This window comes from Aulonocara stuartgranti (assembly GCF_965226115.1).
Source record: "Aulonocara stuartgranti genome assembly, chromosome: 13".
NCBI lineage: Eukaryota > Metazoa > Chordata > Actinopteri > Cichliformes > Cichlidae > Aulonocara > Aulonocara stuartgranti.
In genome coordinates, this window is record NC_138949.1 from 25,088,268 (window position 1) to 25,107,668 (window position 19,401).

At 38.9% G+C, this 19,401-nt stretch overlaps 1 protein-coding gene across 2 annotated transcripts in view; it reads left to right on the forward strand.

Annotated features, from left to right (window-relative positions):
• The window catches only part of camkmt (calmodulin-lysine N-methyltransferase), a gene marked incomplete at its 5' end in the record, with an annotated part of 118,472 nt that overhangs the window by 94,996 nt on the left and 4,075 nt on the right, over nucleotides 1-19,401 (forward strand). The window contains 2 exons of one of the 2 annotated variants that reach the window (XM_082557921.1): nucleotides 8,185-8,248; nucleotides 10,286-10,438. In XM_082557921.1, coding sequence (XP_082414047.1) covers nucleotides 8,185-8,248; nucleotides 10,286-10,438 — 217 coding nt within the window. The remainder of the gene's footprint in view (nucleotides 1-8,184; nucleotides 8,249-10,285; nucleotides 10,439-19,401) is intronic. The other variant, XM_082557922.1, reaches the window with a different exon arrangement.

Genomic DNA, 19,401 nt, shown 5'->3' on the forward strand with positions numbered 1-19,401 from the left:
AACCCAGAGTGCAGAATGTATGGTTGGGAGACAGTAGCATTAACAAAAAAACAAAAGGAGGTAAATTTGTTCAGACAAAGCATAGTGGATATATTAGACAGAGGATGATAAAGATAGAGCTTCCAGGCAGAAAGAAAAGAGCAGGATTACAGTGAAAATTCATGGATGTCGTGAAGGAGTACATGCAGAGGGTTGGTGTGCTTATCCCTAAAAAGAGCACTTGAATGAAGAAGATGTCCTTTTCTTGTTTTCTTTTCTTTTTCCAACTTTTTTCATGTTGTTCAGCCACACAAAGATAAAATAGATTTTGTCGGTATTTTCAGGTAGTCCTCATTTTACTTCTATATATGTGTGAATGCATCCATGTCTGTGAACCCGTGATCATCACAAGATTTATTCTGAGATTTTGACACTGTCTGAATATAATGGCGTGTTTTGAATGACATGCCTCCCTAGTGTCCAAGTTTAGAACTGTAACAAAGGGCTTAAAGTCTTTTTAAGGCTCCATTTTATTATCCTCTTCAGTCACCCTGAAAGCGTTTAGGGTTTCCAACACAACTCTGAAAACTGTCCTGTTTGTGGAACAGTACACAAGCACTGGCACTGGCGTTATAAAACCTTTGCAGGTGGATAAATGGCATTTACCGTCCACCACTCCTGCACATTGACTTACACACATTCACATACAAACATACTCTGAAAAGATGGACATTCTGTTGGTTGAAGCAAAATCACTTTGCCTACTTCATCTTGTGCATAGTCTGTGTGTATCTGTCTGCACAAGTACGTGCATGTGCGCTAAGTGCAGCATTAGCAAACAGCGTTATCATTATTTTAATGTCACAGTCATTATGAGTAATAGCCAGGTATAACACCCAGAGAGAGAAAGAGAGCTGTCCGCTAATAGAGGATATTTTACAGTGAACTAGTGTATACGCACGTGTGTGTGTATGACGGACAGAAGCATACAACGTGAGAACCGAGTAAATTGCATGTAAAGTTTTGATATCACAGGTTCTTTTCACCATTTCTCTCAGCAGAGATTTATCTTGTAGTTGTGAGTCTGTAAACGTGTGCGCATGTGCTGCAAGATGTTTTTGTGTAGCGTCCTCTTTTCTCAAGTGTATGCAAGTGAGCGATTGTGTGATAATTGCAGTGGTGGTGGCTGAAGAGTGATGGCTGGTCAATTAACGGGAACGTCATTGTGATGATCACCTGCGAAAAGGTCAACAATGCAACTTCCACTCCATTAATTATGACTCCTGCTGATATCAGGTGGACCACTGCTGAGAAGACAGGAGAGATGAGAGGAGAGGAAAAGGGAAGAAACTTATTTGGAAATCCTGATTATCCTGGGGGTGTTGTCTAAATTCTGCCTTTAGAAAGGTTATTTAAATGCTTTCACTTAATGAATCTGTTACCACTTAGAACTCAGAAACTTTATCATCTAAACCAGAAGTGGCACACTCCTCTTACATAGTCAGCCATATTCAATACATATAATACATATAATACATTGTTTTAATATGGTCTCTCTAGCAGAGCACACCAGTGAAACTAACATAAGATACATGATATAATATAAACTGTGTCCCTCTTTTTTTTCACTGTAAAGACTTTTAATCCCAGAGGTGTCTTTATAGCGAAAGAAGTCCAGTTTCAACAATACATTGCAGTTTTTCTCTGTTAAAGAAACAATAAAGAAACAATGCAGTAGTAAATATAGAAACCAAGCAGAACAGCTCTTTGGGTTTAACTTTAAGAAACAAATATAATAAACAAATTGTATTTTTGCTAATTCAGAGAAGATGTCTATAAATTTCTACAGTAAATAGTGAAAAACAGGAACTCCTCTGCTATTTATTTATGGATTACCTAACAATACAAAAACTCATTTTATCTATCAGTTATTTTCAGTAATTCAGCTGTTAAAGTGAAAGTATACAGTGAAAATGTAATTTTTAAATCATAGGTGTTTATATTCTGTGTTGGTATTATTAGATGTGAAATCAGAGCCAGAGCCAATCAGAACAGCTTTTAAGGTTATTGAGGTTACTTCATAAACACCTTAGGCACCAAAACCCCCCCAATTTTATTAGTGAACTCATGGCCATTTACCTCTAAATGGAAAAATTGCAAAAAAGAAGTGATTTTCTGCTGTGGGCACCTGAATTTTAAGGATAATTAACTTTTCATGATGCGTGGCCTAGAAAGTAATAAGTTAAAAAATTAAAGACTTGTGCCAGTAATATAAGCAACACAACTGGAAGGAGCAAACGGGACTGCCTAACTGTGAATAAAAGGTCAGCAGCTCAATGAAGTGTTAGAATGCTGCAAAGGTAAAAGACTTTTTTTCTTTTATTTTATCATAACTTGTATTCCTTTCTTAAGAGTGAAAGTCACTCTCAGGTTTATTGAATGTTTTGAGGGAGGTTTTTCAGCAGATGATCTAGCTATACAGAAAGTCACCCAGTCAACTATGAACACTTGCTTGTCAGAAAACAAACTGTCACTCACTCAATGTTTTAACAAAAAAAGAGGCTTTGTTGAGTTTATAGTTAATACAGTACAATGAGATAGAAGATGGGTTAAAGAAGGAAGCAAGCAGTTAATTTCAGTTCACGCTGTATTTATGAGACAATTTTGGTCAAATATGAAAGTCTTATGTGGAAACTTTCAGCCATTTACACCGAGAAAGGAAGTTTCAGTGAAGTAGGAACCAGCATAGCAGAAATAGTGTTGTGTGCCTCCTCACATTTGTGTTTGTGTTTGTCTGGCAGGGAGAGAGAGAGGGATTCCTGCAGTGGGCATGAGGGTGGCAGAGAATCTTTGGCTGGGATGTTGGCATGTCTGCTTTCTCCAAAAGCTGTCCATGTGTAGGGAGTGAGATAAAGCCCTGTTTGTGTGTGTGTGACAGTGAGTTTGTGCAAGTTTCTGCATCCTTCTGGTTTTCACTGTATCTATGTAATTGTCATCTTCTGTTTATTCATATTTGCAGTCCTTTATCCATACACACCTGTTTTTGTGTTTCACTTTACTGCTCATTGTTATGCTGGATTGCATTAGTTTAGAGACACATTACTGGCACACGCGCACAGAACACAAATATATCTTTGTTGAAAGCTCTGTGTGATGCCTTTTAGTAATATCCCTCTGAGCCGAAGGTCAGAAATATGTATGTCTTTTGCAGTATTAATGTTGTTGAATCAATAAACAAGTGAGTGTTGCTTCAACATGTTCATAAGATGAAGAAAGAACATTAGTTTTAATATTTATGATTAATTTAAAAAAACAACATCTAGTTTAGCACTACTTTTGTGGCAGCAATTTACTTACAGAATTATTTATTTAAAATTTAAAATTTGCGTTTTCTGATACTGGAATGGTACACGGGTGGCATGGTGGTGTATGCTAGCACTATCCTGGATCCAAATCCACCAGGTTAAATCTCTATATTGGCCATAGGTGTGATTGTGAGTGTGAAAGGTTGTCTGTCTCTTTGTGTACTACACCTTTCTCCCTGTGACAGCTGGGATAGGTTCCCCATTGTGAAACTGAATTGGATAAGCAGACTCAGTAGAAACTGTTGTGACGTTGTGTTGCTGTTTCCGTCTTAAGTAGGTTAGTCCTGTTTTCCCACATGACTGCAATGTAGTGAGAGTAAATTTCCTGGATAGCCTGGGACTAAATAATCTGACATGAATCAATTGAATTTAATCAAGTGAAACTCAAATAAATCATCACTGCATTTTCTCCTGTGTTTGCGTGGATTCTCTCCGGGTAACCCGGCTTCCTCCCAAAGACATGCAGTTATTGGGGCTAGGTTAACTGATGATTCTGCGATAGACTGGTGACCTGTCCAGGTTGTATCCCGCCCTTCGCCCTATGACAGCTGGGATAGGCTCCAGCCCCCCTGCCACCCTGATAAGGATAAGTGGAAGAGAATGGATGGATGGATGATAATACTTTCTTTTATATTCTTATAATGCATATAAAAAATATATACCATTGCACCGTAATCCTTGGGAACATAGACTTAGTAAATGATGTCATTTGTTTTTATAGTCTCACAATTGAGGCCTTGACATCATCAGTGCACGTATGTGTATAAGCAGACAAATTTAGTAGCAACAGATTCACACACCCGTTCACCCTTTGACCTCTGGTCTGTTTTGACTGATTTTGCTGGGCTGTCCTGGGTGGGTGGGGTCATCACAAGACAATAGGCCTCTGACAGTCTGAGTTCATCAGAGGTGACCTTAAAGGGAAAGAGCACTTATTTTGTGAATCTAAAATAATACCTCAAAACTTTAAAAAGAAAAGACAGAGAATGCATTAAAGTATGTGGAAGATTTTTTTAACAGGAATGTGGTTTTAAATTGTAAACACTATATTAAACATCCCAGAAGCCAAACTGCTCCAAAAAATATTTTTAATGCATTACTAGCACCATATAAAAAGAGATACAGTACCTCAATCAGGAATGCAAACCCTGCTGTAGAGGTGACTGATATTTAGTGAAATCATATTTTAAAAAAAACTTAATAGCAAGAAAACTTAAAAAAATAAATACTGTAAATTGTTATGTGTCAAACTTTAAAAAAAGCAATGCCCAAACTCAAAAGGCTTCAAGAGAGAGGTTAGCAACCACCTGGCAACCACCGGTCCTGAGTAGTTGTAGGGGGTTGCTGCCTGTTGCTTGGTGTAATCGGTTTCAAAGGGGGTTATTGTTACCCCCATACCTGAGGTAATAATCTTAAACTAATGGCTCCATAATTCCTTTATAGATCTTGGTAAATGGCTCATTAAAGGTTTACTTTGTGTAACTTGTCCAGCCTTATTTGTGGTTTAGCTTTCAAGCCACAATATTCTACTTGAATTGCAGACATCAGCATTGACCATTGCTCATTTTTTTAAAACTGTTGCCCTCTGAATGACACTATGTCCTTCCCTTGGCCTTAGCGTGTGTCTGTACATGTGTGTTTACACGTCTGTCCCAGCCGTTACCTCCACCCAACAAGCTCACTTCCTTGTTTTCCTTGCCACTCACTTTTCCTGTGAACTGATATCTGTGGCAAAATAAACCAAACTGAAACCTCTCACCTTTTAAGTCAAATAAACTTCACACCTCCATGTAGCCTTGGAAGAGTAAGCAGCTTTACATATATGTGCTCACATGTTTGTTTTAATGCTGGTTTGTGCAGAGTTTTTACCCCCCCCCCCATAAAAAAAAAAACAAAAAGGTAAAAAAACAGCAAGAGCATATCTGCTTATGTACCGGCAAACATGGAGGGAGCAGATCCTGTTACATGCACCTCTCATTCCTCGTGGGGATCAGAGGATTTTGAATGAGGAAAGGTCAGAGACTGTGATTGGAAGGTTGAATCCAGATTGCCACTCCACTGGACAGTTGGACGGATGTGCAGGATTATGTCAAATCTGCACTGTATTGTTGCATTTTAGTCAAATTACTCCACTCTCATCTGTGATAATAGACACACACACTCATAGTGCACTACTCCATTGCGTAATGGATTGAAATTTGTCTTTGTGAGTAGATAGACAGGTGCTACTTTCCTTTGAATGACTGGAGCTGATTTAAGCCTGTGTGCTCGTTGTGTGTTACTTTAGTTGTGGCAAAATAAATCTGTTTCCACGGTTAAATCATGGGTACCTACTCACTTTTTGGAGTTGAAAAAGCAGGTTTCCATTATGTCAGTCTTTAAATTTTAAGGTAGAAGACTTCAAGGTCAGGTGAGTCTCCACAAAATCAATCTAAATCAATGTAATGCCCTTTAAAACAGCTTTTTCTTCAGTAATGTTCTCCAACCATCTTTGCGATTCTTGTTGGAGGGCGGTAAATGCAGTGATAAAACTCCTCCAGTCTTCTTCAGCACTTTTTGATTAGTGCTTTTCAGAAAAGGCAGCCTCATACACTTCTTTATTAATTTTTCAGTGCATTTCAACCACAAATACATCTTTTGTAATTTTGTGTGTCAGGATTTTTGGAGACCCCGATACTCAATGCAAAACTAATTCAAGTTTTTTCTTCTGTAAGGTTTTTAACAATTACATTGAAAACAAAAATATAAAATTTATCAAGCTTTCATTTTTTGTTGACCTAATAATGCCATAAATAACATACATAATTATATGTATGTTATCTTGAATCAAAATAATAACGTATATTAGTTTTTACAAGTTAGAAGGGTTCATTTGTCACTAATACTATGAATATAGTGACATAAACCTGGCACTTTTCACTTCTCAAAAAGAAACGTTCTTGGATATTAAAATTAAATTTATTTGTTATCTCCTGTCATGTACCACATTTTGTTTTGAGGGGGAAAACATAGAGAACAGCTGTCACAGCGAGTGGAATGAGCCGTGTGGAGAAAAATAAAGGAGGATCCAATTGCAGGCACTCGTGGAGGTGCGAAGGATGTTTATTGTAAGACAAAACACAAGTTGAAAACAGCAAACAGAACTAAAGATAACCTGAACTGGGAAAACTAAACTACTAAACACGAGCATGAAGGAGGGTGAGCAGAGGCATATGTCGGGAGAACACATGGATGAAACACAGACCAGCGACTATAACATAAGAAGACACGACTTAAATACACACAGAAGAACACGGGGAGATTACACACAGGTGGGGAACACAGCTGGAAGTAATTGACGAGACGAGACAAGGGAGGCAAAACTGAATACACTCACATGAGACACGGATTTTCACAATAAAACAGGAAAGAAGAAACCATTTCACGAAGATGCAGACAGAACTGAACCTACACTAAACATGAGGCACAACCAAAGAACTAATCCCTAAACAAAAATAAACAGAAACATAGAATTCTAATAATCATCAACAAAGCACAAGAGTATCAGAAAACAATCCATTATGCAAAAATAAACCACAACCTAAGAAACTCAAAACGCTGGGTCAAAATGGCCCAGAACTGTGACAACAGCAGGGAAACAAAAAAAATCCCACCTCTTTCTAGTTTCTTTTGAGCTCCCTTTTTTGAGGTTGAAGGCTTGGGGCTATTAAAAATAACAAATAAATCCCCAACATTAATAATAAAAATAATAATGACCATTATGAAAAAAGGAGTGTGGAGCCTTAATTTTTACTATAAAACAAAACCAAATACATAAATGGTAAAATGAAGAGTTGAGACTCAATTTAATAGTGAAATTTTTTTTTTCAATGTTTAAAAAAAAAAAAAATTTTATGGTTTTTTTTGGTATATTTGTTTCCAAAAAATCAATAATAATTATAATATGCTGGATTTTATGATTTATTAAGGTTTTTTTAAAATGTGATATTCTGCGTTTAAAAGAAAACATTCTTATCTGTGTTTCAGTCTGCTTCTTTTCTTTTTCTGCTTCACACAAATGTCCTCTTTCTAAAGACAAGTGTAGTTTTGTGACTCCAATAGAGGCCTGTTGTTTACCAGTCATGTTATCAGCTACTTATATTTAGATCACATTTTTTGTGTGATGACAGAAAAACGTACACTAAAGTGAGTAAAACAAGCCCTTATACTTATAGCTTAAGTGCATTAGCACTGTAAGTGAACTTCATGGTTCTTTAATTATTTAAAACAGGTGTAAAATATAGTGTGCGTAAAGTTGTACACATGGAGCACGAATACTCTAATTCACCTGCACGCACAAAAATGAACGCACTGTTTCTTACATGCACACGTGCGAGTTACTGTATGTGAGTGCTCACAGAGGCCAGTTAATTTGGATTTGTGAACATGATTTGTTTTAATTTTTTCTCTCATGTGTTGTTTATGTTGTTAAATCTTCATATTAACTTCAGAGAGCACACTCTGGGTATTAATTCCACCAATCCAAAGTGCTTTACCGCCGCTTTTTAGCATCTCAGTAAAAGTGTGCATGTCTGCTCATACACTCGCGTATGTTTACTGTAGGAGATAGCATCTGTGCACATTGGATTTTCTGATGTTCTGCATTCCTCTCAGTGCTGAGGTGAATGCTTTCTGAAACCCCGAAACAAAACGGAAGAGCATCTTACTCATGCAAATTGTTTTTCTCCTCTTCCTCTTGGTGGATTTATTTGTAAACAAAAGCAAATAAATAGTCTGCTGCTTTATCTAGAACCGCTATCGTATGAATGCATTCTAATCCCACTCTCCCTCTCCCCCCTAGTTTGTTTCTGGACCAGTACAGAGCCAGCCTGGTTGATGCTATAAGGAGATTACTGCAACCCAGCGTAAGTGTGCGTGTGCATGTGTTTGCGTTTGCCTTTGTGTGTCTACTGTATATATCTCTGCTTATCCCCTTTCTCTAAATCACCTCCCACTCTTCTCAGTCATAATTAGGCTTTGCCCGAAACCCTATAGACATTAACAGTCTGACAGGATTAATATCATGTAATGCTTTAATGCTTATTATAAGCAACTTGAATGGATCGCTCTGATCTCCGTCTCTCTCTTCCCTTCCCTTCCCTTAATCATAAATCCGAGGCAACTTTTCTCTTTTGGCCTCGCGATAAGACCCCACGCTGTGACAGCTAAAGCAAATGGGGGGAAAAAAGCAAAAGGCTGGAAGAGATAGGGTTGAGATTTCTATTCATCTGAGGGAAGAGGGGTGCGTTTTAAGTACAGAGGCCAGACTGTTATGAGAAATATCTGTTTATGAAAAAGAGGTGAAAATGGCACCAAAGGGAAGGAGATGGGGAGGAGAGGAAGCAGGTGAGGACACAGAAAAGGAAGAATGAGGAGGGAGAGAGAGAGGGATGAGGATGATGAGGATATGGCGGAGATGGACTCCAAGAACAGATGGAGACTGAAGGGAGGAAAAAGTGGGTGCAGTGGGAAAAAGTCCCATCTTGAATAATTTATAACTGGCCATCCCAACTCATTGTTAAAAATAATGACTAAATTTAAACACAACTATATTAAATTATCATGAGCTGACTGCTTTTTGCACAAAAAATAGACTTGACTGATTTATGGCTAATCTCAGTGTCTTGAATAAGATTAGGATCACTCCCATTTTACCGGACTGGTGCTGAAATCTTCATAGCAAATACCTCAAAAAGCATCTTCATTGCTATGACCAGGGGTAAATACTAACCTGTGTCTTTTGCAGTTCTTGGTTAGTCAACCTTCAAAATTAAGATTTTTTAGTACCTCTTTTGCAAACAGCTGAGGTCCTCAGAAAGAGTGAGAGATTATAATGTCAGCATTATATTCAACTGGTTTCCAGCAATGACACGCGTTTCTTCAGCTGACATTTTAGACGGTGGCATAAGCAATTACACTTGCAGCCTGAAGTTGCTGTGGTCAAAAGCCGAATGCTGTCAAATGAGAGACGTGACATCTGGCCATTGTTGTACATCTGTGTGTTAAGTCTCTCTTCATGTGTCTCTCTCTTTAATCCAATGGAGATAATTCGGGGGCTAATATGATTTGAGTGTCGGCCATCAGACTGACGCTGCCACAACAAGCTTTGCCAAATATTTAATAATTTGCTAAGCTGATTAAACAATTAACAAAACAATTAATTCTCCCATCTAATGGCACTAATTTGTTGTTTCTGACAAAGGTGGTCCATCCGGTGGGCTGGATCCTCTTAATCAGCTGATTAGTGTTGGGAGGAATTTTGTCTGTTTGTTTGCGTTTGCTCTGTTTTTTTTGTGAGACAGGAGAAATGCTACTGGATATAAAGATGAAAAATCATCTGTCGGACTCACTGATCCTGCTGTTTTTGCTGCCTTTGTGTTCTTTAGCTTGTGTTGTGTCGTTGTACATTGTGCATTAGGTGTATTTGCTGTATGTGTGTGATTGTGTGAGCATCCCTCTTTGCGCTGTTTAATTAAAACAATAATAACATGATCAACATGAAATAAAACTGAAAGCTGAAGGATTTCAAAGAAACTTTGAACCTGTTGGTAATCCTCTTAGTATATGCAGGATGTCTGTTGTGCATGCGCACGCACAGACACACACACACGCTTTTCCTTCTCTGGCTTTTTCACACATAGACGCACCAACACACAATCACATACTCAAGTAGACAAATTCACACCTTTGCATTTCTGCTCACATTTTCTGGGTTTATTGGATTAGAAGAGCTTTGCCTTTCATTTTTGTTTAGTTTATCATCTAAAATGTACCATGAAAAAGACACACTAGCAATTACCTCTGTTTTCCCTTTGTGAAAGCTAAACAACAACTAATGGTGTGATAGTACGTGTGAAGTACCCCAGAAATATACTCTTAATTTATTCACTGTCCAACTTTAGAAAAACTTGTCTTCTATTCAGGGCATGGCATTGGTGTTCGCTCCTCAGCGAGGGGAAACTCTAAGACTCTTCTGTCAACTGGCCCAGCAAGCTGGATTTTGCATCTCTCAACACCAGCAGTATGATGCTCAGGTCTGGGATGTCCACTTGAAGGTAAGAAACATGTCCAAGAAAGGAAAAACAACATTTATTCAACATGAAGTAGAATTAATCACTGTTTTGCTAAAGATAGTGGTCCATACATATGGCAGAAGAACAGTGTGTTTATAAATAGTTTATAAAAATGCATCAAAATGCATTTGAAGATATAGTATGAGATGCATTTTCAAGCACAGAAGCAGCATTGTCTGCAATGGTGGTATTCATAGCACTATTCTTTTGCACTATAGCTTTTGTTTGAGCATTTTGGTTGTTGGTATCTTTTTTGTTTTCCCAAACTAGTCTACTTAACGAACTAATAGAGAACACAAGAAGACTAATGAAATGGCAATAAAATGGAGACAGTCTGCTATCGCTTCAAATGAGGTCAAATTGGTTGTTATAATACAGTGATTAGCTGTGACAAATTGGAGAAAATTACAAATCTGTTGCCGTCTACATATGGAAGAAATCACAATAAACTGAAATTCAGAATAACTACTTGTATTCCGTGAAAACAGATATTCAGGTGTTAGCAATTCATCTGTGTTCATCAATTAGACAGCAGTTATTTGCTAACCTTTACCAATCTGTCTGAGGTGACTAGTTGATCACTGCAACAACTGGCAATAAAAGTTAAGCTTCACTCCAACACTGTCTCCCACACACAATGACCAGGAAGTAGAGCAGGGCGATATGACCAAAAATATTTATCACGATATACATTTGAAAAGTTGTGATAATGATATATCTGACGATATAATTGACACTAGACAAAATACTTTACAAATCCACAACTTTATTGGTGCAAAACAAAAAAATCCATCGATGTATTTTCACTTAAACAAGGAGCTGTTTTTTATGTGCATTAAAGTTATATAAAAAATTAACAGTGCAAATACAAATTCTTTGCTGACAGTTAAACCAAAAGGCATTTCCAGTGGAAATTGGCCGACATATCCTCAGCATAACCATGTATAATATCCATAAAACTTAAAAAGAGGTTATACACACACAATACAGTAATATTATGTTGAAGCACAGTATGTATCACTCAGTGAGGCTTCTGCCTACGATAGCCGTAATGCTCCGACAATCCATCAAGTGATGCGGGTTCGTAGCTTAGCAAAGTCGTACTAAAACATTTGACAGATTTTCGAGCGCCGTGTACGACATAAAATCGTTTCGAAGTCAGTAAACAAAACCAGAATTCATACATAAGACACACGGGATTATAAGGGGCCCTGTCGATTTTCAGAAAAATCAAAGGATTGATTTTAAGTGTGCCGTATTTTCCAAACAACACGGTAATAACAACGGCCCGCTAGCATGCTCTACCAAAAATAGTGCTTTGTTGTGTATCTGACGGATGAAAGCTAAACCAATTCCACAGCATTTTTACAAACCAATTCTGGTTCATCCGTTTCATTTAACGATCCACTTTCGCTCTTCTCATTCTTCGTCACTGCCATGCTTTTTCCGCCATGTGCGTATGAAAACAAAGGCACTGCGCATGCGCGTTTTACCCATATTCTATCATGATATTTCATTTTCTTATCGTTGCCCAACATTATACTGGTATTACCGTGAACGGTATGATATGGCCCAGCCCTACCAGGAACCACTGATTTTTCCTAGTCACAATGAGGTTACCGTCCTTTTTTTCCTACTCTGCGGTGACCGAGCTATTAATGAAACCATACTTTACAAAATGAGCATGATGATCAAGACTTGAAAGTGGTGATTGAGACCAAAAAACTAAATGTGCACAGAGCTAATAAGTTAGGCTAGAAGTAGGGTCATTTTCTCAGAAATTCATACCTGATCACTGATCATTAGTGGTCATTAGAAGGAACAAGGGTTTTACATTGCCTTAGCATTTCAGACCTGAAGGCTGTCTGTTTGTTATGTGCAGCCTAACAGGTACAGAATTGCATAAAAGTATAGATTTTATGTAGTTCTAGCTTGCATTGAAAGTTGATATTATGTATTTGCGACAACTCAATTGATTAAAATGAAAGCATATCTGGTTGAGAAACAGGTGAGCTGATGGACTGAAATGTTCTCTGTGTAGATACTTGACTACACTATGTTTGATTCAAGAAGAAAATAAAAGTGTTGTTTCAGTTTTTTAAGACTTTGCCTTACTATCATCATTACATCTGTGAAGTTCTCTAAAGAAAATCTGCAGTTCTCATTCTGAGCAAAAATATATTGGTTAATTCATTGAACTGAAATGAACTTGAAAGAAAACAGAGTTAAACTGTTTCATTTCTCTCTCAAAATTGTGCAGAATCTTTTGCTAGTCGAAAAAGAAAGCAGCACCAATCCGGGTTGTGTAATGTGCTCTCAGCTTTAATAAAGACCAGCAGATTAGCCTGTTGTTTGATGTTTAGAGACACACCAGAGCAAAAACAAGCTGCTTTAACTTGGCACAGTGACAATGAGAAAGGGAAGGAGAGAAAAGGAGAGTGAAAAAGAGAAAAGGGCCGACAGAAAGCACATGAGTAGGCTGTGTTAAAAGAAGTGGTGTCCAGCTGTTAACTCCATTACACACACAGCTACAGAAGAACAGGACAGCGAGAAGTGGGCTAAATTGGTGCGCACACATTCACCTACGCTGGTGGGAGAATTGGACAGACTGGCCATTAAAGTGCCTGTTAAAGTGGCCTGAACCTCAGCAAGGAATATTTCACTCCTTTTCTCTGTCTCGATCTTTGCTGTTGGTCCTTGACTAACTTTAATTTGGATATCTAAGTGACTCTGGAGCCTTTTAAACCGCATTTAGGATAAGCACTCATTTAGAGAAGGGACTGACTCAACATTTTACAATTACATGGCATAATGTCACAATCCACATCTGAGAAAGTAAAGTTCACCACTGTACCTTTGATCACATCACTCCAGCCAATTAAAATTTTGGTGTCTGTTACCGGCTGGTGGCCTTTAAAACTTGAAACTGTACACAACTAATTGGAACTAGCAAGCATGTTTTTTGTTATAGATATTAATGTATAATATGATTTTGTATAGTTCTGGTGGTTCTACTCTCAGGTGGAGTGGGAATAGCTAAAGCTATAAAGAAAATTACCAAAATTATAGTGAAAAAAGTGACGAGTGGGAAAGAAACAAGCAGGGAGAGAGGGATGCATTAAAAGGGATATATAGGAAGAAATGAATAGCTTTGGTGGGATTTCAGTGGGTGTTGTCTTACACCGAATGCAGAATTTAAAGAGATAAAATTATAGCAACTTTAATGCATCATGAAGGCAATTAGTTTGCAACCGAATGGACTCGAGTTGGTAATTACATGCCATCAGTTTGTGATAATATGGTGATTAACTGTAATAAATTGCTTAAAAACTGCAAATATGGGGGAGCACTCATGAGCCATTTATATAGTTGTTGTGTTTTCACGTGGCTCTACTAGCCAGGTATTCAGTTCACTATTTTAAATGGCTCGCTGCATTTTTGACTTGTTCCACTTCTCATAGATTTGAAACTGCCTCTACAAATAGTAATTTAGTTGCTTATTAAAGGTGATTTAACTGCACAATGATGTAGGTGCTCAGCAACCCTACTTTAATATAGAAATATAACCAGCTAAGTCGAGTCCTCTCTTTCAGAGAGATCTTGCAGACAATTTGTAATCGGTGCAGACTAACTCAGATTGATTACAAGGTGTTGACAATCTGTGTGCATTTATAAAGTAGACCACAATTATTTGCGAACATTAACCAATCTGTCTGTGAGCGATTGCAGTCAGTCTGAGTCGGGCCGCAGTTATTTGAAGACACGTTGTCTGCACACCTCTGCACACATTGACCCTCTGTGCCACCAGCTGATCGCAGCAACTACTTGCAATTGTGTCCGACAGCAAATAAGAAAACGCAACCACCTTTTCCCCCCTTCTAGTCGTAAGGTGGTTGACATCCTGTTTTCGCTCTTGTATGTCTCTGAGACACCAGTGTGTGCACACTGTTAATAGTAACATTTTTAAATGTGCTTTTTCCTCTTTTCTTTGGAATCCAAGAGGACTGTGTGAACATTCAGGTCACTCTTGAAATACACACTTATTGCTACGTGATATGCATACATTAGTACACTGTCACACACGCACACAGCAGGGTCAGGTGCTGTGTTTGGATATCAGGGCAACTTGAAGTGCCCCCCTCACATCTGAAGGTGATTAAGTCTCCCCTGCTTATCTTCTGATGAACACTCAGAACAACCCCTGTGTGGATTGACTGACCATTCTAGACACACACACACACACACACACACACACACACACACACACACACTAAGAAACAAGCTATATCACTATCCCACACAAACCAGACATCACTCAGACAGCATATTGGCTAGACATTACACACAAACACACGCTCCACACGATGATGATGATATCACTGCAAAACACAAACTACCTCTGCACACACACACACACACACACACACACACACACACACACACACACACACACACACACAAATGAACAGCTGCTACTAATTTGCACTACAGATTACTCCTGCTATATTTGTTTTCAGTGATTGGTTTAGAAGAGAAGAAAAATGCATATCACAGCTAACAGTGAACCACAGTATAGAATTTCTTTCAGTTTCTTTCAAAGACATATCCACCAGAGGGACGTTAAAGGACACTCTTTCACTGCATAGTGTATTGTAAACCTTTTTTTTTGTCCAGAATAAGCATGTGGCTATATACAGTTGGTGCTGAAGTCTGCTTCATGAAAGTAACATATTACATATAACCTTTTACAAAAGTAATGCATTACATTACTTATTTACTTCTTGTAGAAAGTAATTTGTTGCATTACTCCTTATATTTATTTTTTGGCCAAGAGACATTGTCCCACTTTTATCAGTTAACGATAAAAGCCTGGTGCTACAATACCAGTGTCTCCCCCACCAAGTAATTTGTAGCTCTATTTAACTGTTTTGCAGAAAAATGTAATATGATTCTAATATTGAAAATAATAAAAATGGAACTATAATAAAAACAGAAAAAAAAAACCTTCACTTACTTGTTCATTTTGAAGTACAAAATGAATGCAATTTTCACCTCGCCATTTCCAACACACAAGCTGGTGCAGTTAGGCCATTTGTTGGACAAGGACACACTTTTTTGCTTCAGTGTGCCACCACAGCTTTTACAAAAAAAACCCCAAAAACTTTCAGCTTTAGTTTCACGGGCTTTACTAGCATTTTGTATTACCTGTTTAACATTTTCAACCATTCTTATAAAGAGTTCCTTCAGAGTCTCAAAAGTAATTGGGCAATTGACTGACAGACAGTTTTATGGCCAGGTGAGGCCTATTCACATGAAGCAGACATAATATCTAATTAAGCATATTGATTGAAAGCATTGACATTTTTAAAGTAACTTTCCACTATATTTTAAATATGAGACTGAAGAGATGACAGTGCAAGTGGGAGAGCGCATCATTAAGCTCAAAATAAATAAATGAATAAACATTCATGAAGAATTATTTCCTTGGTTTATAAAAACAACTTGAAAACATCTAACCAAGATAATAACAGTCTTGAGGACGTAGGAATATATTTATCAGGGTCTACATTTAAGAGATGCCTTCACAACGCCTTTACTGGGAGTTTACAGCAAAGTGCAAACTGCTGGTTACACTCAAGAACAAGAAGGTTTAGAATACATCTAACATCCTTCCTTTCTGAAAAGAGTCCTTAAACAGATGAAACCAAGATTAAATTGTACCAGAACCATGAAAAGAGAAAAGTATGGAGAAGGAAACAATTCATTATTGAAACCATACAAACATGATCTCTCAACCATGCTGGAGGCAATGTAATGGCATGGGCAGTATGGATGGCAATGGAATCAGATTAGCAGTTTTAGTGATGATGTGACTATTGATAGAAGTAGCAGGGTGAATTCGAAAGTATATCAACCCAATAGAGTATGCTCTTCAGTTACTAAAGACAAAACTGAAGGCATGAAAGACACGTAAACAACTGAAGGTAGATGCAGTAAAGGCCTAGCACAGCATCTCAGGGAAGGAAATGCAGCATTTGTTGATGTCTAGACTTCAAGTAGTAATTGCCTGAAGTCTAAAACCTTGCTTTTCACCTAAAAATGAACAACCATCCTTTCGGGGCACTGCTATAGCCCACCTCACTGACGCACTTGACCATTTCTTGCATATCATTCCATTTTGTTCGTTCTTGCTTCATTGCCTTTATAAATCTGATGGGAAAAAATGTGTATTAATATTAGGTGTTAGTCAAAATTTGGACAGAGATTTAAGTAAATGACAAGTTGGCAGCACACTAAAGTCAAAGTCCAAACTTACTGAAACCAAACAGTTTTAAGACAGTAACATAATGTAAGTATAATTCCTAATTATATTTCTATCATTTTGGTGCTTTGAGTTGAGTCATAAGCTTCTCCATCTGGCACAGATGCTGTTAAGCGTGTACTCCCAGTAGCTATGAATATTCTGTCCTTCCTCTTTGTGCCAGGTTCGGCACTTGTCAGATTTTGTTTGGAATATACTGCCAGTTGTAATGTTTGCTTTGCATGTGTTTGTGTGAAGAGAAAGAGAAGGGAGGGTTTTTTAGCAATTCTTTACAAACCTTCTCCAGACCCCCAGCTCGCTACTCTGCAGTTTTCCAAACATGCACACACTTTCACCCTCTGACACAAACACACTCAAGGGACTGCTGACAGCAGGCAGGCAAGCAGGCAGGCAGGCCCGTTGTGCATTGGTAGTGTTTCTTAAGATCTGTGTGTGTTTGTGTGCGTGTGTGTGTGTTAAAGTGTAAGGCGTGTGCTAGGACAGGCAGACAGGGCTAGCTGCGTTATCCTCTTATCCCCACTGTTGTGGAATAGAGAGGCAAGCAGCTGGAGGGACTGCAAGCAGACTGATAATGCCAGCACTATTTTCTAACCCGCCATCTTAATCTTGTTACTCAAATGGTTGTGAAGAGAGAGTCATGAATTTTAATTTCACTCGTACACACACACATACACACACAGAAAGAGAGAGAGTGTGTGCATATGTGTACATCCCCCGTCTCCCTCACATGCATAAATAGTATCCCCACTGTGTCCGTGGACTTGCACTCTCTTCCCTGCCTCCTTTTTCGGGGCCTCTGTTTTTCTCTTCCTCCTCTCTCCCCCCTCAGCTGCCTGACTTAACCCCCCCCCCCCCCCCCCCCAATTCTCCGACATATCTTCCTTCACCCTTCTCCGGTCTCCCTCCCTCTGTTCCCCTCTATCTTCCCATTTCCTACATCACGACCCACTTCTCTATTTATTCAAGCCTGTCCTTCTATCCCTTCTTCAACTCATCTCTCCATCCACCCAATCCCTCATTCTCTGTTTCCTAATCCTGCTGAGAGAGACCCCAGACATCCGGTTCATCCCAGCTTCCCTTGTCTCAGAGCCCCCTCCTTCCTCTTGTTCCACCTTGTTCACTGTTTTTTTGGTCTGCACAAGCAGGGCAAGAATAAAGGGGAAAAAAAGAAGAGGGAGGCAGAAGCTGGGCCGAAAGTGGCAATAAAATAAATGACTTGCACCTTGGAAAGAAAATAATAAAGAAAAAAAGATTTCAGGGAAGGTGGGGTGGGGGGTCGAGTTGAGAGCCGATTTAGCCAGCCACCCATGAAGCTGATTAGGCGGCCTGCGATCAGGAGGAACAGCTTTGCTTGTTAAACTTTTCACCTCTGCGAGCTCTCAGCCCTCACCGTGTTAAGCCCCCCCCCCCCCCCCCCCCTTCTTCTCGATCCCTCCATCCTTCCCTCTCTATCCCTCCATCCCGCAATCTATCGCTTCCCTTTTCCTTCTGCCTGGTAGAATTTGAATGTGAATGCTGGTTGTAGTCCCCATAGCAGGCTTAGTAGAGGGGGCAGGCAGCTGCCCATCCACGCCCAACCACCCCCTGGGTCGTCTGCTTTCGGTCTCCCTGCCACCCTCTTTCTCACTGACTCTCTCTCTCTTCAAGGGTCACAGGTTGAACTACGGGCCGGTGCCTGGAGGGATGGCTACAGGAAGATAACACATATAAGGGGAGGGAGAGAAGGGAGGGACCAAAGGAGAGAGTGGGGGGCAGGCTGGAGCTGATTGTTCATCTTCAACAAAAAGGAAAAAGAAGCACGAGAAGAGATGGTGTCGAGTTAGCATTGCATATTTTATAAGTCAAGGTGCGGGAATGACGTGTGATGAGAGAGGTGTGCCAAGCAAGCCATTAAAGTGACACCAACGTCTCCTGCAGGATATATACAAGAGCATCTTTGTCAAATTATATTCCTCTGTACAGCTGACGTGGACGTCTAACAAAGACCAATGAATAAGCACTAAACACTTTTTCTGTGATGAGATATAAGAGAAAAAAAAACTGTTTAAAAAACACTAAGTCAAAAAGGTACAAGGAATGTGTGGTTGAACATATTTTAACCTTAAACATACTGTATTGTTGGTGAAGTTGCAGCATATAGCAGCTGAAAGCTGGTAGGTTATTGTGTCAGTCTAAAATCAGATAACTAAATCAGATGGCCTGTAGGGACTCAGATTTCACAGCACCCTTCTTCAGAGCAGAAGTCAAAAAAATCTCTTTTAGACATTGTTTTTTTTAAAAATATGGCTTTACAATTGTGATATGGAGAAAACCCCTGCAATGTTGGTTCGATTCTGCTGTGGGCCCATTGTTGAATATCATCCTTGCTACGCCTTCCTCCTGACTCTTTCTATCACTATCACATAACAAGGCAAAATGTCATGAATAAAACAACCTCATGGCTTTATGACATTGGGTCAAATTAATTATATTTTTTTAGGTTTCAAATGTGAATTGTAAATTAAACCCCCCCCCCCCACCCCCACCCAAACCACAGGATCATGATTTTCACGAGTGCTGCAAAATAGCTTAATTTGTTGTAAGAACAGCACATAATCAGTATTTGAGTTTGCGATGTAAGTAG